This window comes from Zonotrichia leucophrys, chromosome 5 (genome assembly GCF_028769735.1).
Source record: "Zonotrichia leucophrys gambelii isolate GWCS_2022_RI chromosome 5, RI_Zleu_2.0, whole genome shotgun sequence".
In the NCBI taxonomy this organism is placed as follows: domain Eukaryota; kingdom Metazoa; phylum Chordata; class Aves; order Passeriformes; family Passerellidae; genus Zonotrichia; species Zonotrichia leucophrys.
In genome coordinates, this window is record NC_088175.1 from 18,337,101 (window position 1) to 18,359,318 (window position 22,218).

The 22,218-nt window shown below is 52.8% G+C and overlaps 1 protein-coding gene across 5 annotated transcripts; it reads left to right on the forward strand.

Moving 5' to 3' along the window:
- Positions 1–4,424: 4,424 nt before the first annotated feature.
- SYNDIG1L (synapse differentiation inducing 1 like) lies at positions 4,425–20,946 on the forward strand. 5 transcript variants are annotated; one of them, XM_064713468.1, is made up of 5 exons: positions 4,756–4,874; positions 6,537–6,695; positions 15,935–16,389; positions 17,591–17,728; positions 19,237–20,946. In XM_064713468.1, the coding sequence occupies exons 3-5, from the start codon at positions 15,961–15,963 to the stop codon at positions 19,393–19,395; spliced, it is 726 nt and encodes a 241-aa protein (XP_064569538.1). In that variant the 5' UTR covers positions 4,756–4,874; positions 6,537–6,695; positions 15,935–15,960; the 3' UTR covers positions 19,396–20,946. The 5 variants fall into 5 exon arrangements, with proteins under 5 accessions (XP_064569542.1, XP_064569537.1, XP_064569538.1 ...); XM_064713470.1 differs by lacking the exon at positions 6,537–6,695 and adding an exon at positions 5,747–5,897 and having other exon boundaries at positions 4,759–4,874; XM_064713472.1 differs by lacking the exon at positions 6,537–6,695 and having other exon boundaries at positions 4,425–4,874; positions 15,904–16,389.
- Positions 20,947–22,218: the final 1,272 nt, after the last annotated feature.

Here is a 22,218-nt window from a genome sequence, read left to right on the forward strand (position 1 = left end):
AATGTCTATTCACAGCATGTCAGCTGGGAGCAAAATTACTGCAGAATTCAGGTGCTTTCCTAAAGTACCTCCTTCCCGCATCCAGCTTGTGCCAAGAACAGTGCCTGACACCTGAATGCTGCCTCAGCACCACTCACAAGGGACAAGAGGCCCCCTTGGACATGGCTGCATGAGACGCTCAGGGCCGTGGGTGACAGGGAGCAAGGGAGGGATGGGAAGGGATACCCTGTGGATTTTACTGCACTGAAGCATTTTAGTCGCCAGCCTCCTCAGAAGACAACATTTGCTGAGAAGGAGGAAAATTACACTAATTCCAGAAGGATGCTATTCATATATACTGCAAACACAGGCTTCTCAGGAGCTTTCACTCCATGTGAGGTTGGAGTTATCTGTGTTATCAGGTGCTATTCAGATCATATCAGAGTCCTGACAGGCTCTGATGCTGGGTGCCATGTTTCGTAAGGGAACTGCATCTTATGTGTTGTTTACTGGTGCCTCCTAAATGGCCAGACTTCCTCATGAACACTTTAAAATCTTCATTCTTCCCTCCAGGGCTTAATACTTCACTTTTACAGAAGACTTGGGGTTTTTAAACTGTATTTTTCACAATAAATGGTCTGAATCTCTCTTCTAATTGAAAAATCCCAATTTATCCATAACAGCTGAGTCATGACCAACACAGTACTGTAATTTTTTTATTATTTTCTGTATCCCTTTATGAAAGCAATCTGACAGCATGTTCGGGGTTTTTTTCCTCACCACTGTACATTAACCAGATGGTTTTCGCTCTATTGTCCACAGATACGCCCACATAATTTTTTTGCCTTCATGCTTCTAGTTAATTTAGAAATCACTAGTGATTATGAAGCACTGAACTTGTTCCTTCCAATATGTTTTACCTTCCCCCTGTCCATGCTTAATTTCTTCTCCCATCACGCTGCCCAATTAATTAGCTTTGGCTCATCCCTCTGAAGCTTCTCTCTTGTCTCTAGATTTCACTAATCTGATCATTTTTAATAGCTGCAAATATAACTTTAATCTGCACGGTGCTCTCCTCAGCCATCACAAACAGGTACTTCAAATCCCCCACATGCCTCACCTGCACTGAGTGCCTCTCACAAGTGAGTCCTGCCTGATGTTCTCCTGTCCTGCCGATGCAGTCACCTGAGCAGCAATGCTCACCCATCTCAGGTGTGGCTTGTGTCCCTTTCATTGTGTTTTCACTCTCTGTTTCTGTTTCTTTGAGGATGCTGAGCCCTCACCTTTGTGGAGACCTTCCAGTTACTGGGAGTTTTAGTAGCGTCTGTCCATTTCTGGCGCGAAATCTTTCGTCTCAGCACTCTGCTTGTGATTGTTTGGCAGGAGTTCAGGCTTTTAGTCTTGAGTGATCTGGGGGGTTTTTTTTGGCTGTCAATAAAGTAATGTTACCAAATTTGTCATGGCATATTTATCTGTTGCTATGTCTGTAGTTAAATGAAGCATGTGAGGCTCAGAACGTATTGGCAGGCAGATTTTAATGTTTGAGAGAACATAATCAAAAACAAAACCCCACCTTTCCATGCCAGGCTGGCCTGAAACACAAGTATAGCCTTTTCCTTTTGTATTTTATGTCTCCAGCAACATTTTTCTAATTATTTTTTGAAGAGGTGCATCATTTGGATTGTATAACAAGTCCAATGGGATAGTGCATCAGCTAATATTTAATGTAATGAGATCTCATTTTCTTCTGTTGGATGGGTTCTCAACAGAGTCTCCCTTGCAGCCGAGAGCAAAGGGCCATTTTGATATCCATTTTCATTTCATGCATCCCAGTGGATGCATAAATACAACAAGAAGTTTCAGTGGAGTGGGAGGCTCTGTGCATTTTGCTACATTCCCTTCAGTCTGTCCCTTTTCTTTTTCTGGGCAGGAAAGTTTCCAACTGGCAACTTATCCTCAGTGCCCCAGAAGTGTTTTATCTCTGGCTGACTCTTCTAGGTCACACAGCCTCTTGCCTCATGTCACCTCCCAGGAACACTGCCCATCTCTGATCTGGACTCAATGGCTGTGGTTATAAAAGCAAAGCCCCAAACCACATCATTTAGGCTGATTTTTGCCATACCTCCACATGCATGTACATATCTATGTATGCACACATTTCTCTCGGAGCCACCCGAGGTCAGAGAGGCTTTGATTTGGGATGCTAATGTCCCCTTCTCATTGTTCAAGCAGGAGAACCAGTGCTGCAGCTCTGCTGCTAAGCAGTGTATCTGTAAAAGTTGGTGAGGGCTGATCTTCTGCCTGGCCAGACAACTGCTGCACCTGCTCATTGCTCCAGGGATTTGTGTGGCTCTGGTGAGGGATGGAGCAGCCATCCCCAGCTGATGGAAGGAGCTGGCCAGAACTGTGCAGGGATGCTGTGGTGGAGGTGACGATGCACACCATGGTGGCAGTGATGTCCCTGGGAGCCATCCTCCATGCTCCCAGCCTTCTGCATGTGGAAAAGCCAACAGAGCTCTCTGGGCCTCAGCAAGACATGGATGAAGATGCTTCATCCAGCAACTGAGTTTTTCTTTCATGCTCCCCCAGGACAGGGAGAAATGGAGTTTTGAGCATGTCTTGCTTCCCTATCACTCCACAGCCTCTCCATCCTTTCCAAGAGGCTGTCCTTGAGGAATGGGGCCTCTTTGCCTTTACTTACCCCATGCTGGCCGGACAGGGCTGCATGGGATCTCACAGCTGAGGCAAACAGCAGGACTGGGAAGGAGGCAGTCAGTGGTCACTGCATCCCCACGAGCCCCCAAGGACGTGAGCAGGGCCCTTATGGGGACTTTGTCTCAGGGAAGGTGATTGTCACCAAACCTCTTTGTTCCTACCCGTGTGACACAGCAAGTCCCACTGACTCCCCTGCCTCCTCACAGGGCTGCAGCTCACCCCACTCCCACACTGTACCTTGAGGTGTGCACAGCCAGAGCTTTACATCACATCTGCTGGGACTTTGCTTTGGAGTTGGAGTCAGCAGGGCTGAAGGAACCCCTACAAATCATCTGCTCTGTTCCTGTGTCCCAAGTCACATTTTGGATGCCACTTCCAAAGCATTCTTCTAATCTGGATTGACAGACCTAGGATGGCAGAGATGCATGACTTTCTTACTTCTCCCCTAGCCCTTTCCTGTCTGTCCTGCTCCCTGGGGACATGGGGACAACTATTTCTTTCTTAGATTCCCCTCAAAGTGTGCTGGCTGTGTATGGCCACAGGGACCTGTTTTCCCTGACGATCACTCTGCTCATAGCAGCAGCCTGTGTGCTCTGGCTGACATCCTCAAAGACAGCTTCCCTGCTGAGGCCCCCAGCCTGGGGCTTGCATTCTCTGGGCTCTGAGCCCTTTCTGGGCTCAAATCCTCCCCAGACCTGCTGGGGTTGCCAGCAGTGTGACACAGATATTACCCCCAGGGAGGGAAAGCTGGCCACCTGTCACTGCTTCTTTAGGGAACACAAGCATTTCAGTCCTGTTGTTAGCCCACGTAATTCAGTGCTTTTAGCTTTTCAAAAGGGTGTCTCAGCTGCTACTGGACAGATGTGCAGCTATCTGAGAGAGCTGGAGCAGAGGGGAGGCTGCCCTGCTCATCTCCTTCCCTAGCCAGTGCCCCAGCTCCCCGGGGAATGGGACCATGAGCCCCAGCTGCCATGGTACATAGCCTGTCAGCTGGCAGTTCAGCTCCTGGAAGAAGCTGGGAGGTGTCAGAGACAAGCCCGGACCTTCAGAAAGTCACGTTGTGCTGAGAAGACACAGCACAGCCCCACGGGAGCCTGACCGTGGGCTGCAGAGGGTGACAGCCGGGCCGCATTGCCGGTGGCCAGGGGGGCTGAGGCACACCTGGCTGTGCCTGTCACGGGCTGCTGGTGGCACAGCGGCGCTGAGGACGCTGAAGGCGGGCGGCTCTCTGCCGCTCGAGCAGGTCGCTGTGGCCAGACCAGGCTCCAGCCGAGTGTGTGTCTGCCCACAGCCGTCTCGGGGCTGGGAGGTCCTGAGGTGGGGAAAACCATTAGGGGGATATCTGGGGAGTTAAGGAACAGCAGGGCATCGGTACAGGGCTCAGGGAGCTGCCGAAACGTGAGGGAGCACCACGAGCTCCCCGGGACATTTGGGGGAGCGGGGGAAAGGGGCTCGGGGAGAATGGGCTGGTGAGGCTGTGGTCTTGACTCTTGCAGTGCTGGTGCAAACCCGGGTTACCTCCAGCAATCGGAGCGATGCCCAGATGTGTCTGGAGCGAATCAGCCTGCCCCCCTGATTCTTACGGAGCAGGGCAGAAAAATACCTGACTGAGCCAGCAAACGAGCTGCTGTCCCTGGGGTGCAGCCCCCAGGCCGGGCTGCCGGTCCCCGCAGCACCGGCTCGGGCAGCGAGAAATCGCTTTTATCCTTTTCCTTTAAACTCTGCTCGCTGGCACTGGGTCTTTCCCTCGCTGGGGGAGTGGGAAGGGCTGTGCCCTGGGAAATGCAGCGATCCAGAGAGAAAGGCGAGAGTTTGTGCCGCGCTCTCGGAGGCAGCAGGAGAGGCAGTCACGTCGGGAGCAGCGGCGCGGCTCCCCTCGGCCAGCCCTCGAGCCGCTGATCGCAGCGGCGCCGATCGAGCGCGGCTCTGCGGAGGTGCAGCGGCTCCGGCCGCGCCGCTCCCGCCGGCCCCGCCGCGCCCCGCGCACCGCCCGGGGCTCCGCGCTCCCGCCGCTCCCGCCGCTCCCCGGCCGCGGCCCGGCCCGCCGCAGGGCCGCCCACCCGGCCACAGGCCGCGGCGGGGCCGCCGAGCGCTGCCGGCCGCCGTCATGCCCGCCGCCGCCTCTCCGCTCCCGCCGCCGGCGCTCCAACTTGGCGGGTGAGCCCTTCCTCGGCAAGCAGGTAAGGACCCGCGTACGGCTCTCGGGCCGGCCGGCGTTCCCGGGGGGTCCCGGAGCTCGTCCCCAGGCTGCTCCGGTGGGATGGCAGCGCGTCCCCAGGGAAAGGCGGCCCCGCGCCGAGCTCGAGTTGGCGCCAGGGGGTCAGAAAATACCTTGGGGGATGTAAAAATGAAAGGTACAACCAGGGCAAATTACCTCGTCAGAGGCTGTGGGGTGGCCAAAATGTAAGGATTTCAACCAAAGTTTTGGAGGCCAGATATGTCGGAGCAATTGCAATGACACCTTGGACACAGGCTGCCTTCAGGACTCCCTCCCCGGGTGGCAGCTCAGCCGCCGGCTGAAGTTTGGGGGTGGTTTTGTTCTTCTGAGAAGCCTGAGCAGCGGGAGCCGCGCCAGTGCCGGCCATGGGCGGGATGGGCAGGGGAGCAGCCCGGGGACCCCGGCACACTCCGCTGTGACTTGTGCCAGCCACACGACTTCCCTGAGCTGCACCATCTCCCTGTAGCCCTGAGGATGACCTCCCATTTTGTGTCTGGGGGAAAAAGCCACTCGTTCAGGAGTTTCAATGGGAAGCACTTTCCTTCTCTACCCAGTGCCTGTTTATAATTCCTTCTCCGAAGCTGCTGCAGGTTTCACAAAAGCCATGTTGCTCTCCCAGACCCATTTTACTGGGCTGCTTTCTTTGCTTCTGAAAAAGATAAATTCCCCTTTCATTTAGCTTGGATCTGCCACCAGTAAAATCCTTTTTCCCAGGAGGAAGATAGCACTATAAATACCAGGGGAAACCAGAGAAGTGGGGTCTGAGCCTGCCTGCCACCCGCAAGGAAAAAAATAGCTTTGGTCTCTGAGGGATAGTTACTGGTTACTTTGTAGATTGTCAAGAGAAGAAATTACCCGAGTCAAAATGCAGTGACTGCATTTCTCTGGCAAAAGTTTCTTGTGCCATAAAAACAGCTGGCAGAGCTGAAGCTTTGGGGAGCTGAATCCACTTCACTTAGTCTCCCTGAGCCACCGTCAGAGGCAGGTAATAAACACCATTATTAAAGAATGAGTAATTTGCTGCAGCTCTAGCACAGTGAATTTGTACAGCAGATCCCTGCTTTTGCATGGTACCCAACTCCTTCCTGTTCTCAGCCCAGCCTGCAGACGTCACCATCACTTGCAGAGAAGTGACCAAGTACTCAGAAAAAATTTGGCCATTAAAATCTCCCCTCTACCACCTACAAGCTCCCTGGAGCAAGCCCCAAAAGGGCCAATCCTGCCCAGCCCAGGAGCTTATGGCAGAGCAGTCTGTGGGGCCCTGGCATGGGCATGGGCACTTCAGGCCATTTTGGTTTGTCTGCCCCCCTCACAGCCCCTCTGCTTGTGTTGGGATGTACTCACATCTTCCCAGGACCATCTTTGACTTCACTAGGTAATACAAAGCTCTGACTTTTCTGCCCCCCTTTTCCTGCCTGTTTTCTGAAGTTCTGGACCTGGGCCTGTGACTGGCAGGTTCCACTTGCAGGAGCTGCAACTCCATTGCTGCTTTCAGGGTGGTAATTTCAGGCAACATCTTTAGACAGATTTTCTCTATTTGTAGAGCTGGAGATGGGCAAATGATTGGCTTTTCTGAGTGAAGGGCCAAGGCACAGCATTAGAGAGGGAAAAAATTCTGTTACAGGTTTCCTCCAAATTGTCCTTCTGTGGCTGTTTCTGTGTCAAGTGAAAAAGGCAGCAAGCCAAACACTTTGCTCAGCCTGGAAGGGAAGGCCACAACAATCCCCAGTGCTTCTTGGGTGCATCACTTAAACCAGCTTCCTTCTGGAGTCAAACACTTCAGGTATGTTTTGAAAACCAGAGCTGGTTGCAGGATTTGTCCCCAAGCTATGTGTCTGGAAGCTCAACAGCTGGTGTGAAAAACTGGCCCAAGGCACATCAGAGATTCAATGCCACGTGTGACAGCCACACTGATGCTGCTCCTGAGCTGGGCAGAGGTTTCTCTGCAAATCCTTCCTGCTTTCCATGACTTCCATGGAGGCATGGAAGGACAAGAGGGTCTCCACCCAGCAGGAACATGCTGGGAGGGAAGCACCACGAGCAGAATATCCTCCCTCAGCCCACGCAGGACCAACAGTGCAGCTCACCCCGTGCACAGCTGCCTCTTTCAACACACTGTGATGCTGGATGGGAGCAAGAAGCAAGCTGAGTCCTCTCCCAGGGGGTTGGTGTCATGGGCTGGGAAGAGAAATGGCCCAAGAGGAAATGGAAAACATCCATACAGCAAATGAAGGAGCAGTCCAGAGGAGCATCAGCAAGGCAACTTGACCAGGTCATGGAAAAGAAAATGTGATATTGTTTTGTAACAGCTTTGTTTCCATACTATTTGGAAGAAAATTTAGCACTATCCTCTGCATCATCCTGGAGTCTGATATTGTGGGATTGTGGGATGGCTGGGGGCAGCTTCTGCCTTTCCTCTCATTATATTCCTGACAATAGAATAAGCCAGTGTGAACTGCCCCTCCTCAGACTCAGAGGGCACATCTCCACTTGAGTATTCCTTGGCAATATGGAATTTTGGAATATGGAAGAGTCTCGACATCTGGTTTGGATTGCACTTTTTGACCCTAGTAATAATTTTAACACCTTGAAGTTTGTCTGGGGCTGCAGATGTTTGCCAGATGGGGAGACAGCAATCCACTTATTTGCTGGACCAGGAAATTATCTTACTGCTGATAATTGGAAACTTAGGACTTGGAAAAGTAAGCTAGAAAAGTGTCATCTCCACAACTTCAGTTCACTTTTAAAGAGAGAGCAGATCATTGGCAGATGAATTAAATGTCTGAACCACAGAGGAGCCTTGTGAATCCCCAGGAGAATCAGGACACAGTAAGCAAGGTGGAAATAGCCCTCAGCTGAGACAGGGAGACATGGATAAAATAAACAGGGCAGTGGGGAGAGGAGGGTGCTGCATGCACCAGCCTTCAGGGTGCTAATGAATCATTTGAGTACGGATGTGTTCTGAACAGAGACAAATGAGCAGTCCTTAACAGACGCTTTGCATTGCCAGCTTCAGTTGATAACAGGGGGATTTTCAGGGAGATGTGAGCATGGAGTTAGGTGCTGTGGCTAAGCTGCTCTATCAGCAAGGCACAGCTGTGAAGGGGAGGACATCTTTCTGTGCCCCCAGCAACTGCTGCCACTTTGAGTGCTACGTCCCTGTCCCCGTTTTGGTCTTGGATGGTGCAAGTCTCTCACCAGGAGGAAAGGCAGGTCCCATCTGCCTGACCACTGCTGTGCTGGGTGTAGGGATGTTGAAGGGAGATCATCCCTGGGATGCAGACCTGCACATGGTCCCAGGCTGGGCTGCAGGGCAAAGGGGAACACGGCTGTCCTGGAGGGGAGCATGAGGCACAGGTCTCTCCAGCACAGGGCACTGATGCTCTCAGAGTGCTCTCTGGGGACAATGGGGAGCAGGGTCCCATAGTAACAGCAGCCATGATTGGCCTGTGGGACCTCATGAGCAGGAGAGCCTTGAAGCAAAGATGATGGGACTGGAGAAAAGGGTCTGGGTAAAAGTGCCTACTTGGAGAAGAGCATAGAGCCATTTAGGATAACCATTGTGTTCAGTTCAATACTGGGTATAAATAGTGATGGAGAAAACCTGATGTGAAATCGAGGACTGTAGTCATTAGCAGAGGAAAATCAGCCATGAGCAAAATTACAATCTGCCAGCAAGAGCTTCTGTGCGTCTTCCTGCAGCAGAGAGAGTGTCTTTATAGTAAACACATCTTGAAGGACCTCTGTGATCAGTCCAGTGGGATACTTGCTGTCCCTTTGGGCACTCTGAGCAAGGAGCCTGATCTGGGGCAAGGGGCTGGGCTGCCTCTGTGCTGGAGGCATTGGAGCCCAGGTGTCCGTGAGTTTGGCTCTCAGTGCCTCTGCTTACATGGATCTTTCTAAGTAGGTTTTCTACACTGAGGGCAGAATACCAATGCCCCTCTCCCCAGAGAGCAGTCTCAGTGTGATTCCTTAGGGTGGTCCTGAGCTGAGGAAGAGAAGGTTGAATCCCAAACCCAGTCTCAGCTCATGTTTCTCCAGACAGTGATTTAGATGCTGTAGCAGGCAGGGGAATCGGTCTCCTCTCACCCTCAACTGGTATTTTTTGGCTCAGATGAGAAGTGAAATCCCAACAGCCTCCAAAACTGTCTTCACTGGCTAATGCCTCAAAGGGCAGGAGATGCTGACAGTCCCAGCAGCGACCACACCTGGGAGTCATTGCCCTGACCCCACTGCCTCCCAGCAACCCTGCTGGGTCCCCATACAGGAAAGTGAAGAGGCCTCTGGTGAAAGCAATCCATCAGCTTTGTTTGGTGTCATGTGCCCCTTTAAAGCCCCTCACAGGGGCTTCTTGTTGAGGGTGCTGCAGAGCTGCTGTTTGTTTGGATGCAAACCCATCAGGAGGGCTCTGAGGCTCAGGACTGTCCCGCTGTGGCTGTTGGAATGCCAGAACTTGCCTATCCCTGATCCTGTCCTGGTCCACTTCCCTGGCCCAGTGCTGCCAGTCAGGTCACCCACTCTGCTGTGCCTCGGCTGGGCACCCCATGGCCACCCTGCTGCCCTGCAGCTCCGGACCAGCCGCAGGAGCAGCCCCAACCCTGCCTGCTGTCCCCCCGGTCCATGTACACAGAACAGCCTGCAGAACTTCCGACAGCACCTTATTTACTTGTTTGCGTCTCCTGCTTAAAACAGGCCATGCCGAGAGAGTCCAAACCTGCTAATTTTACACCTAACCACCCACACCACCATGTGCTTTATTTCCATCACCATCCATGCTTCCTTCCCGCATCGTAGCTCGATGAGCCCTTCCCGTACCTCTGGTGCCCGAGGGGCACGGCGGGCGCATTCCTGCCGGCTGGCTGATCTCCGACCCGGCGCCGTGCCCTCGCTGGATGAGCCAGGGCCAGCCGTGGGGCGCTGGGGCGCCGTAGCCTTCCCCAGAGATTTGGGCACTCGGACACCGGGCCCCGGCTGTGCCCGCAGCCGCCGGCCCGACCCCGCTGCGCTGAGGGTCGGGAGCGGCCGGGGCGGTGCGGGATGTGCGGGACTCCTAGGGGGGTGCGGGACTGTTGGGGCGGTGCGGGGCTGTTGGTGCGGGGCTGTGCTGTGCTGTTGGTGCGGGGCTGTGCTGTTGGTACGATGCTGTTGGTGCGGGGCTGTGCGGTGGGCGCTGCGCGGCGCTCCGGGGACACCTGGTGGCCGCCTGGCGAGCGCGGGACGCGGCCGGGGCGGGGGACACGGCAGCCCGGACCGCGCTGGGGCGCCGCACAGCCCGTGTGTGTGCAGGCAGCCCGGGGTGAAGGCGGGTGTTGTGGGAATGCTGCCCGGAGGCGATGGCGTTTCCAGTGCTCCCCTGTTGATGGGATGCGCACCGGCAGTGTGTCCCCACCAGAGCTGGGGACAGGGAGGGGTGGGAGCCCCAGCCCTGGAGAGCCCCTGGAACGGCTTCTCCAAAACCAGTCCCTGCCAGCCCCAGGGACGGATTTGCTGCTCCGTACCATCAGGAGCAGGACCTCAGTTCTGAGCATAGCTGGGTCAGAACACTGCCGCAGAGAAACGTTTCTATCAGAGACAATAAAGACCCGGTTTCCACCTGGAAATTGCCCAATTTGACTTGTGATCCTTGAAAAGCAGCCCATGGCATCCCAATTCTCAGAGCAATTTAGTCTCTGTTGGAGCCAGCAGCCCTTTGGTACTGGCTTTCCACCTGTAGGAGATCAGAACAAGCATTTTATTCACTCCTTTCCAGCTCTATCAAACCAGCTGCATCAAAGGTGTGAGTCGGATTCTCTACATCACAAATGCCTCAGCTATCCTCTCTCTAATCCAAGTCCAGGCTTTGTGTCACCTTCTTCCTTCCCTCCTGGTCCTCACCAGCTCTTTCCCCTCCAGCACCTTCATAGTCCTTTTCTTCTCCATGTCTGTGACCAGAGCTCCTCTCTGCCTGGCTCAGATGTCACTTTGCTTCCCCTGCCCCATGCCTCTTGCCCACCATTTCCCTTCCCACTGCTGTCCCCACTGTGCCCTTTTGTTTCTCTGGGTACCATCTCTGCCAGCCCCATGGGAGCCATCATGTCTCACCACCCTTCCCTCCTGCCCCACACTGAGACCTGCCTCCTCCACATCACCCCCCTGACCTTTCCAGCCCCCAGCTCACCTCACCTGATGCCACAGCAGCCCTTCCCAGCACTGGTGGAGGCTTTGTTACACCCCGGGCATGAGCAGCCCCTCGATCTACACACTTGTGTTGTGCCCAGGCCAGGAGCAGCGGTGTCAGACGAGCACCCATGGGAGTGCTTCAGTGCTGACTGGAGCCAAACTGCTTTCTGCAGTCATGTCTGTGGGGCTGATGGAAGCACTTCCTTCTCCCCTTGAGCTGTGGTTCACCCTGCAGGGCTCAGGGCTGGGACATGCCAGGGATCCATGCTGCTGCACAGGGCTGAGAGGGGGCTTGGTCCACTGCTGCCAGACACACTGTCCATGAGCTCTCACAGCCATTCCTTCCCCCCCTTTCCAAAATTACAGCTGCCCAGGCAATGCTGTGCCTCAGCAGCTCTTGTGAGATGGTTTTCTCTTCAGCAGAATCACAAGCTCGGATGCCCTGGGGCAGAGGTACTGCGTCCTGACTGGACCTGGGCCTCTGCTTAGAAGATCCAAAGCACCTCCTGATGGCTTCTAGGAAGGTCTGGGCCTAGGGACAGGTGCTCAACAAATCTCCTATGCTTTCCTCTTCCATCAGGAGTGGGTCCACATCTGTCCTGGGACTATGGCAGCTGTACCTGGCCGTGGTGCTGCTTAACATCACTGGATCAGGACCAGGCATTCACGCTGTCCCCTGCCCTCAGACCAGCCAGGGCATGGCAGTGCAGCGGGACACCAATGCCCGAGGGCACCCACCTCCCCTGGTGCTGTCCCAAGGGTAAAGCCTTCAGCCAGGGTGGGCTAACCTCACTCTGGAGTCTGGGGACAAGCACCACAGCCACAACCTGCTAATGAGCCCGGGAAGCAAGGCAGAGTGTTTGCTTGACAGGGCAATTAAATGATGATTGATTCCTGAACAGCTACTTAATTCATCATTAGCTGGCTTATCATAGCCGGCATCTGTGCCAAGGGTCCCTCTGAGAACTGCCGCACGGGAGGTGGTGTGGAGGTGAGATCTCTGAAATACAAAGCTAAATTTGCTACCTCTTTATTTTCGTGCCTTATTTTGGCTCATTTTACCCAGCACTTGCCTTAAGAAGCTGAGAGCACACAACACAGCTGTGCATTCCCCACTCTGCTGGGGGCTGCTGGGGAGTGTGGGGGCCCGCTCAGGCAGCTGGTTACAGGAGCAGCCGAGCTCAGAGGGAGCCAGCAGCTGTCAGGCAGCAGCAGAGCCGCAGCAATGGTTCAGCTCAACGAGGGCACCGCAGGCTGCCTCCTCCCAGGTGTGCCCAAGCTGTGTGTGGATGCTTGTGTGTGCATCCTCCTGTGCACCTAGCAGCACATCTGTGTGTGTGCATCCTCCTGTGCAGCACATCTGTGTGTGTGCATCCTCCTGTGCAGCACATCTCTGTGTGTGTGCATCCCCCCATGCACTCAGCAGCATCTCACCTCCATTTCCTGCTGCCAGTACAGCCCAGACCAGCCCCATGGGGCTGATGGATGCTATCCAGGCTTGCTGGCAATCAATGGCCATTCTTTGACAATTTTGTCTTTTACTGTGTTCTTGCTTTCGTCTTCTGACTTCACTCCTCTTTCCCCAAGCTTGGTTATTAACAGGCTTTCTTTCTCACCAGGCTTATTTTATTACTAGGCTTCCTTTTTTAAGTCTCTATGTAGCTAAATTCCCTGTAGGATTCAGATAACCCAAGTGGGGTTTGGGACAACTGCAGGGCTGGTCTGACTCTCTCCTTCCCTGCACATGTGCATGCAGGGCTGGGCCTCACCCTCTCTGCCATTCCCTCTCTAATATCATCTCTAGAGGCTTGATGGCCCTGGTCAGCACCTGCGAACCCAGACCATTGTGTACACAGCCTCTGTGTGATGTGCTGATCCTGGTGACTGAGGAGGGGGAAGCATCTCTAACCCCTCTGGTACTGGCACCTTTCACAGTTCACCATTGTTGGAGAGGAAGGTTTCAGCCTGGCTGCTCTCCAGCAGGGCTGAGCACACTGCTGTTAGCGTGCTGTGACACTGGCTCTCATTGTCCCCTCCCCACTGCTGGCAAATGCCAGGACTGGGCACAAAGGCTGCAGTTGGTGACTCCTTTGCTCATTTATCAGAAGGTCTGTGAGACTTTCTTCTGCCCTTTTCCCTTGTCCCTGCAGTCTCCCAGGGAGAGCATGATCCCCAACTCCCAGGAGTGGAAGGCAGCAAGGAAAAGAGACTTTAGTACAAGTAAATCTTTTTTAATTCCAGAGGGTTTAGGACTAGCACAGGCTAAAGCCTTGTAGCTGTGTCCCTGCCCTGTCCATGCTTTGTGCAGCAGCTCCAAGATCCTGGCTCTGCTCTAAGGACAGCTCCAGGACAATCTGAGTGACCAGAAAGGTTTGAGCTCACTCCACTTCCTTGGGATGAAGCCTCAGCCCTGCCCAGCCCACATTCACAGACTTCCTCATACTTGAGGAGTTTTTTCCTGTGATTTCTTTTGACTGTTACTTTTCCAAGGTATGTTCAGCCTTGGACATTTGCTGTCTGCAAGCCCTTGCTGCCTCTTCTTCAGAGCCCAGGTCAGTGAGACATCTCCCACTAGCCCTTCTAGCATCCTCTGGGACCCAACAGAGTCCATGTCCAGCAGCAGTCCAGCTGCACAGATGCACTCCTCCCATGCTGCTTCCCTGCACCTCCCAAACTGCCTTTTAGGTTTCCAATTCCTCCCAGCTCCTTTCCCTTCTTTCCCCCTCCCACTCTGTTTCCCAGTGCTGGCTGCTGTGAGTGTGTGGCTTTTCTGAGCAGCTCTGCTCCTTCTCCCGCCTGCTGCTGAGGACCATGGGCAGCACAGCCGGTTCCACACGGGCAGCACCGCGCCCGGGTCCCTCTGCTGGTGCTCCTTGGCACATTTGCTCCCTTCAGCAGTTCTCAGCAAGATCCCATTCCTTCCTACCCTAGCTTGCTGCCAGAATCATGTCTTGAAATAAGGCATGGACGCTGTACTAAAACTGTCAATTTTCTCTCGCTAGTGCTGGGCTCCTGTTTTGGCTGCTGCTCTCAAATGGCACTTGGTGACTCTCCTTACAGTTTTGTTAAAAAATAGGTTATTTTATTAGAAATCTAATTTGCATGTTAAGGTAAGCAAAGAAGAGGATTGTGGTTTCCTTGTCTGAAAACTGGGATGTAGCTTTGAGCTTGTCCGTGCAGAAAATAAAACCATCTTTGCTATAAATATGCATCTCCCTTAAATATTTTGAAAATACTTAATGGCCATCTGCTGCACGAGCCACTACCAGCTTTACAAGTAAGGTGGGAGACTGTGGAAGGCAGGGAATGGTTTTAGGAAGGGAGAAGTGAAGGGAATTCACCAAAATGCACAGTGTTTTAGCAGCATGAGAGGGCTTTTGAACAGTTCCATTTTCCTGAGCAGATTTCCAAAATGTGATGACCACTGCCCAAACAATGCCAATGGACAGGTCCATTTAAAACCATGCATGGCTCTCCATCTGCCTGGTGTGGAAGAGTTTGGCCAAGGAAACAGGACCACTTGGGCTTTTCAGTTTCTGAAGTCTTCATTTTCTCTGTTTATATTTCCCTCTTGAGGCTTAAAGCCAAGATGATGTGCTGTCTATCAGAAAACCCAGTGCACCTCAGGGACTCTTACAGCAGGAGGAAGTGTGACCCTGCTGCACAGCATCCTGCAGAGGAGTCAGTGACCCAGGTCTCCAAGGAGAACAAGAACATTTGAGGTTGCAAGGCAATAAGGTGGCATGGTCTGGGAGCTGGGAAAATGCTAAAGAGATTGTAGAACCTGGGGCTCAGGGAGTGAAGAGGGCAAAGTAATTGTTTCTCTCTCCTGAGAATGCTGATATTTCACTGTACTTCTTCTTTGTTCCAAAGTGAGTTGGGAAACCAAAATAGTAAATGTTCCTCTGAAGGAATGGGGTGGAAATATTTCATCTGAAAAATTTTCATGGGAAAAAAAATGAGAACAGTACAAGCCCTCAGCACTCTGAAATGGAGGAAGGCAGAGGGAGGTGAATTTCCCTGAGGAAGAAATCCATGTTGACATTTGTAGCTGAGGATCTCCTCTGGACTCAGCATTTTCTGAAGCTGCTGGCCCAGAGCCAAGGATGTCTGGCTGCCGATGTACCCAGGGGTGGAGCTGGTTGAAACAGCACTTTGATGTGATGGATCATTTACTCAAAATTTCATCATTTCAAAGTGATGACCAAACCCCATGGAGTCTCCCCTTTAATGTCCACATCTTTCTGTTCCTCCTCACAGCTGGCTGAGCATCCAGCACTCCCATCCCAGCCTAAGCACCACCTCCATGTCCTCACAGCAGCCCCCTGGATTCCCTTGGTGGCTCATTGCACTTGCCTCAGCCCCAGTTCAGGCTTGGACGAGTCCTAGAGAACTTCCCATGCACCTGAAAGCCAGTTATGTGTATGTGTAATGTCCAGTGGGATATAATTCACCATGCAACCCTCTGCTTTGGGGAGTCAGGGAGGCTCCTGGAATGATTGTCAGTCTCTTATCTACTTCTGTGCTGTCAGTCACAGCGCACATTATGAACCAGCAGAAAAGATGCAGTAGGTCCTTTCCTGTCAGGCTGCACATGGCCAACTTAAGATGCATTATAGATACAGCAAGTCCTCATGCTAATCCAGCCTGAATCAGATAACCTTACTGCAGGGTTGCATCCTTATCTTGCTGCCACCTGGGGAGATAGCGTCCAAGCTGTGCAGAGGTGGGGAGGGACCTTGTTTTCTCCAGTATTGCCAATTTTTTCTGTTCCCACTAGCCTCTTGACATTGGCTGTGCTTTTGTGCTCCCTTGCCTTGCTGAAATAACAGCCTGCTCCGTGCCACCCCTCTGCTCCTGCAGGATCTCCCCCCAGCACCGCCGGCAGCATGGAGAGCGTGCGTGAGCTCCAAAACCCGCTCCTGGCCAAGCCCAACGGCCACCTGGGCAACAGCTATTCCTACCACCAGCACCACAGCCAGGACTACCCCAGCCATCGCTGCCAGGGGAAACTCTATTCCTACATATTCCAAAACACTGGTGGTGCCAGGACTCACCAGCTGCTGGATGCCAGTTCCCTGCAGCTGGCTGTTGAGGCTTTGTACGGCCCCAGCTTCATCCTCGTGAAGGATGAGACTGCCCTCAAGGCCAAGGACAGCAAGATGGAAAGCTGCGAGACCACTTTTACAGAGAGCAAAGAGTCTTCATCTGAAGCTCCTGAAGGGCAAGAGGCACAAGGGTCCTGCCTGGTAGAGAGTGACATCCGTATCCAAACTGTTTCCTATGAGGTGGAGGAAGAGGAGCTCCAGGAATATGAGGTGAGCTTGGACAGGTAGGATGGCACTAAACTCCTGTGCTCATTCTTTCTGGAATTTGGTTCAAATTCTTGATAATTTATTCTCCCTTCTTTACCCAGAACTCCCCCCCAAATCCTGCCGTCTCCTGCCTCACCAGCCTCCCTGTGCACCCAGTATTTTTTCTTCCTCCTTATAATTTCTGCTCCTTTTTCCTCACTGCTGACCTCAGGAGGAAGTCAGCTTCGCTAAGAGAAGCCTGGCTGCCTGCTGCTGGGAGCAAAAGGGATGTGGGTCTCTGCAGGACCCTTGGGAAATGGGAATGCTTTGAGAAGGGCAGCCTGCTGCTGCTGGGGCACTCAAGCTAAAGAGAAACAGCAATTCTTGCATAACAGCAAAATTCCCATATGTGATGGCAGCAGCTGAGAGAAAGCTTTATAGATATATATAAAGACAGGATGAATCCTGCACAGGAAGAATGAGAGCTGACAAAGCAGCCTCCTTGCTGTGCTGTGCTTGAACAGTGGTGCCAAGGCTGGGAAACATCATCCAGGATCCTGAGAGGTGGGAGAGGGTCCCAGAGCCCACTGGAGCTGCTGCCTGATGACCCAGCACAGCTCTGCTTCTTTTGGCGTGGGTGACGCAGCCTGTTCAGACGGCAGCAGGGATGTCCCCAGCTCTGTGTGCCTTCCCCACCAAGGCACATCACCTGCAGGGTGCTCTGAGGCTGGCCCAGCAGTGCCCCAAGGCAAGAGGGCTCCCCACAGCCACTGAGCAGTGACTCACCAAGGGCACAGGCCATGCTCCACTTCAAATGCTTTCCCTCACTTCCTAAATTAGTTTAGCAAGATATTGATCTCCTAGACTCTAATGGGGATAAGTCACTCTGTTTAAGTTTGTTTAAGCTGACAAACAGTCAGTTCTACCAAAGCTGAAGATATTTCAGCTTAAGACTCTCTCTAATGCAGGGAAATCCCAGACCCCCAGCATTTGCTCTGGCAGGGAGCCGAGAATCCAATTCGCTGAGCTACGTTGTTCCTCATCAAACCATGCTGAAGAGTCTAAAATATTTCTGAAATTTACTCCCTGAATGTGCCAGTGGGAATTGTGTGAGAACATGTGATGGGATCAGGAGAGAGGGGGAGCTGGGAGGCGGGGTGCTGAGATGCAGCCTGCAGAGAGGCACGGGCAGGTGGGCATGTGCTGAATCCATCTGGTTTTGCAGAGCGACTCCTCCAGCGACAGCGAAAGCGAGGATCACTTCCTGATGCTGCCCCCTCGGGACCACTTGGGCTTGGCCCTTTTCTCCATGCTCTGTTGCTTCTGGCCCCTGGGGATTGCTGCCTTCTACTTCTCCCAAGGGGTAAGCAATCCCTTTGCTTGCCTGCATGTGCCTAGTGTTACAGCAAGGGCCCTGAAAGCCTCAGCAGCCCATGGAGGTGACCAGCACCTTTCTGAATCTAAGGCTCATCTCTATGCCATGGCCATAACTCTGAGGGTTGACACAAAGGGTGCTCCTGGATGTCTCCACAATTGTTGTGGGGTTGGAACCCCTCCAGTTCTGGTGTGGGTTACTGGAACTTTGGGTTTTCTGGTTTTTATTTACGGAACTGGGGCTCCTCTTGGCCCCTTGCCCAGCTTCTCACTCTCAAGCCAGGTTCAGGAAAATGGCATTTTCCCACCTGTCCTCCCGTTCTCCAGTAATGTGAAGGTTCTACACCATGACCCAGGCTGAGGCAGCTCATGCCACAGGAGCCAGGCTGCTCTGGAGGCAAAGGGGAGCTTGGGGTCTGTATCACACTACAGCTCCTCTCTGGCACTCGTTTCTGATGCACATTGGCTGACCAATGCCAGTCTGGCAGAGGCTGGAGAGGCAGTGGCCCTCAGGCTGCAGCACTCACAGGAGCTGCTGTGTCCCTGAGGACTTAGCCTGGAGCCTGGGCTCACTTACACTGCTGTTGACCCAGAATAATTCATGCAGAGCCAGAGGATTTACTCCACATTTGCATAGATGCTGCTGTACCAAGAATAGATGGGAGGAGGCATTAAGAAGTTAAATCAAGAGGATAGGAACAGAGGTGGAAAAATATATTACATGAGTTCCTGGCACAGAGTTGGTGAGAGGCAGGGGAAGCATTAATTGATTAGGACCCCAAGGAGCAAGGGGTCCAAGGGGTTGCTAATCATTAATTGATTAGCAACCCCAAGGAGTTGATTTCACACTTTCCACATAGTGCAAGATAGCACAGTGCACTCTCCACGTGGTGATGTAGGTGGGGCAGTTTATATCTAGTTCCATTTTCTATAACTATTCCCTTTGTTCACTCACTGAGGCAAGGACCATATCTTTGTTTGGTGTCTTTGCACATTGAGTGCATTGATGCATCCCTGGCAACTTGAACTCAAGTAGTAGGTAATAAGAGCATATTGGGGTATGCCCTGAGCACTCAGAGAAGCTGGAAGTTGCCATCCTTTTCCAGAGACATAAGGATCTGTCTCCACTGCTAGTTTCATCAGCCCTTCAGGAGCAAATAGGCTTCAGCTGAAAACCCCATGCAGGAAAAAGCCCCATGCAGGAAAAATCAGGGGACCAACAGACCATGCCATCAAGAGTCAGCTCCCTGAGCCTAGGCAGTTCTCATTACAGCTCTGTATAGGGTGCACTGGTGTCTGGTCAGTACCACACAGCCATCACCTCATGCACTGAGGACTCACAAGAGTCCAGCCACCTTGCTGTCTGTTCCCAGCCTCCATGGGGTGCAGTGGCCAGAAGCACTGACTCAGAAATGAAACAACTGCATGCTGGTTAAAGGCCAGGTTGGTACATGTTAAAGGCCAGCTGTCAGCAACAAGCATTTCTTCTCCTTCCAGACCAGCAAGGCTGTCTCCAAAGGAGATTTTCACCTGGCCAGCTCAGCTTCCCGCCGAGCCCTGTTCCTTGCGGCGCTCTCCATCACCATTGGCACGGGAGTGTACATCGGCGTGGTGGTAGCACTGATTGCTTATCTCTCCAAAGGGGGCCACGTGTAGCTGCCACCTGCATGTCACTGCCATCCCTGGCCGCTGACCCTGCTGGGATTGAGCTTTCCTGCGGAGCACAGAGCACCGGGGCCTGCGAGGGCTGCTTGCACAGCAGGGCCCAGCATGGATGTCCTGCGCAGGTTTCTTCCTCTTGCAGACAAACAGTGGACTCCTGTTCTCCCTGAGGCTGTGGCATGTGACCATCTAACAGCAGGGAATTGAGCACCAGCCTGGCTGCTGGGACAAGGAGGAGCACATTTGCCCGGTGGAAGATGTGCAGGAGAGAAACCACACGCTGCTGCTGGGCTGGTGCAACCACCCCAGTCGGGGGCTACAGCTTCCCCTCCCAGCCCCGCAGCTGGGAGATCCATCCCTTGCCCAGGCTTGGCCCATGAAGGGTGCACACAGGGAGAAGAGGGGGTATGGTGCCAGGGAATGACTGCTGCTTCTCCTGGGAGGCCAGAGTCCTGGTGGGGTCTCCAGACTCCTGTGATGGGGACAACATTCCCACTTCAGTGCCATGGGGTGGCCTGACCCCTCAGCTGCAGTGAAGTAGGAGGACAGAGCATGGACAAGACCAACAGGCATGCTCTCTGCAGACAGACAGACCCCTGATCCACAGGAGAACATCCCAAGGAGGAAGGCAGGCTGGTGGCTGCACACCATCTCTCCTGTAGTTGGCACAAGCTGGTAGAGACAGCAAGGTTTTCCCTGTGTTAATAGTGACTGCCATGGTGATCCCAAGGCAGAGCCCTCATAAGGTTGCTGTCCCAGAGTGCTGGGCCCTCAAAAGTTTTGTAATGGAAATCTCTACCTAAGAAGTGTCCTGGGAGGCGTGCTGGCCTTGAAGAATTCCACTCCTTGTGCTAGGTCAGGGCCCTGCACAGAAAGAGGGATGGGAAAAAAAGGCTGACAAAACCTGCAGAATCTGGGGTGGGAGTGCTGTTTGCGAGGGGATGAGATCCAGAGAAGGAGGAGACGTGGAAGGAGCCTGAGACACAGGGTGACCTCAACACACTCCTTCCCATGCCTTGGAGAGAGGAATCTCCATCCATCCAAAAGCATCTGGTAACAAGGAAATACCAAGCACCCCCTGCCATACATCTTACTTTTGCTTATTTGTATATTGTCAGCAACACACGAAATGCTTCAGAAGTGGGTATGAAGGCAGTGGTTGCCCCAAAGGGCTGGAGCTAAGAAGCCATGCCTCACCCCCACTCCCCAGCATCCACCTTTGACCACCCTCCTCTCTCTGGCTCTCCTGTTGCCTCTTTCCCCATGTGCAGGAGACTGCAGGCAGGCTCTGGGCATCCCTCACCCCCTTCCCAGAGTTTCTGGGCAGGCTGCAGCCAGCTTTGCAAGAGATGCAGCATGTTCCTCCAGCTGGGTGCCATTCAAATGTACATTTCATCCTAAAGAAGCATGTTAATGTCTGCGATCGCCATTGTACTTGAGCCATAAAAGAGAGAAGTGCATCAGAGACCTGTACAGAAGCTGGTCTGAAAGTTCCCATTATGTTTTTTAACATGGAAGAACTAATAAAAAAAGCAGGAGAAAATACTCTGTTTGTAATAATGTGGAGCTGGCTATTAAAGAGGTGAGCTTCACAAGAGTGCCACACTCACTTAAACCTGGAGGTGTTTATGCTGTTCCTGAAGGAAGTTATAATCTAGCTGGTGTCTGGGTATCTTGGAGGGAGGTGTATTTCAGTGTAGATCACAGTGGGCAAATACCACCAAGAATGGTGGTGCAGGCTTTTTTTTCCCCTGTGTAGCGGGACAAGAATTAGGGACAGAGACTGGAGCATCTGTGTGAGTAGGAGTAGCATAAAATCTGCTTGAAGAGGGGCAGAAAAATACAAACATCAGGAGGAAATAAGCAGATCTTGCTTCTGATCTGCAGACAGAGAGGCAGAATTTGCAGGGAAGAGCTGGCATGTCCAAAACAGATGAGGTAGCCTTAGAGAAGAGTAATTATGGGGAGACTCACCTGGCACCCATGTGATTGTTTGCATTCCCCTCTCCTGCATGTGCTCAGCCTTCCTGGATGTCCATCCCTCCAAATAACCAGGCAAGGGCTCATCTCTCCCCTTCAAGTACCCCAGAATCAGCAGGGGTGGGAGGATCTCTGCTGATTCTGGTCAAGACAAAATTATTTGGGCTGCCAGACCAGAATCTACAATAAGATACAGCATTTGCTTCTGAATTTGTAATTCCAGCTGGTTCCCTCCAGGGGCTTCCAAGGGTGGGGGGTCCAGCAGTCTTCAGCCCACTTCCCATGGGCAGTCCATGCCTCTGAACCCCAAACTGCTTCTTTGTCTTTTTTTAATTGGAGCTGCATGGGGAAGGAGCAGGCTAAAGGGCCAACAGAATTAGAGTCTTTTCCACTAATAGCCTGAATCCCTGATGAACTTGTCAAAGCGGGGGAGAAGGGGCTGTGCCAGAGCATCCCTAAGGGGGGCATTATGCAAATGCAGAAATTAGTTGGAAACAGCCTGAAGGGAAACATGTGGAAATTTAAATCCAAGGAAGAGCATGATCACTGCTGAATAACTTATTATAGATTCACAGCCTCTGCTGTAGCTGCCTGAGCAGAAGGGAAGGAAGCAAAAAGGCAACAAGACACAGCAGTCAGGGAAGGTTCAAGCTCCAGAAATTTGACTGAGCTTAAAAAAAAAAAGATAAATTAAACTACCAGTGGGTGTGGAAGAAGTGACTCTTCACCCCCTTCCTTCTGCATTCCCAGAGAAGGGGTCCCTCTCCCAGCCAGGACCCTCAGCTCAGCAGCAGAGCTCTGTAATGGTCCAGATCCCACCAGGGATACTCAGAAATT

Excerpts from the sequence above, each read along its gene's own strand:
- SYNDIG1L (XM_064713472.1), top strand. The coding sequence starts at position 15,961 with ATGGAGAGCGTGCGTGAGCTCCAAAACCCGCTCCTGGCCAAGCCCAAC. Across the intron at positions 16,390-17,590 it reads AGGAGCTCCAGGAATATGAG|AGCGACTCCTCCAGCGACAG; the intron begins GTGAGCTTGGAC and ends CTGGTTTTGCAG. Across the intron at positions 17,729-19,236 it reads CCTTCTACTTCTCCCAAGGG|ACCAGCAAGGCTGTCTCCAA; the intron begins GTAAGCAATCCC and ends TTCTCCTTCCAG.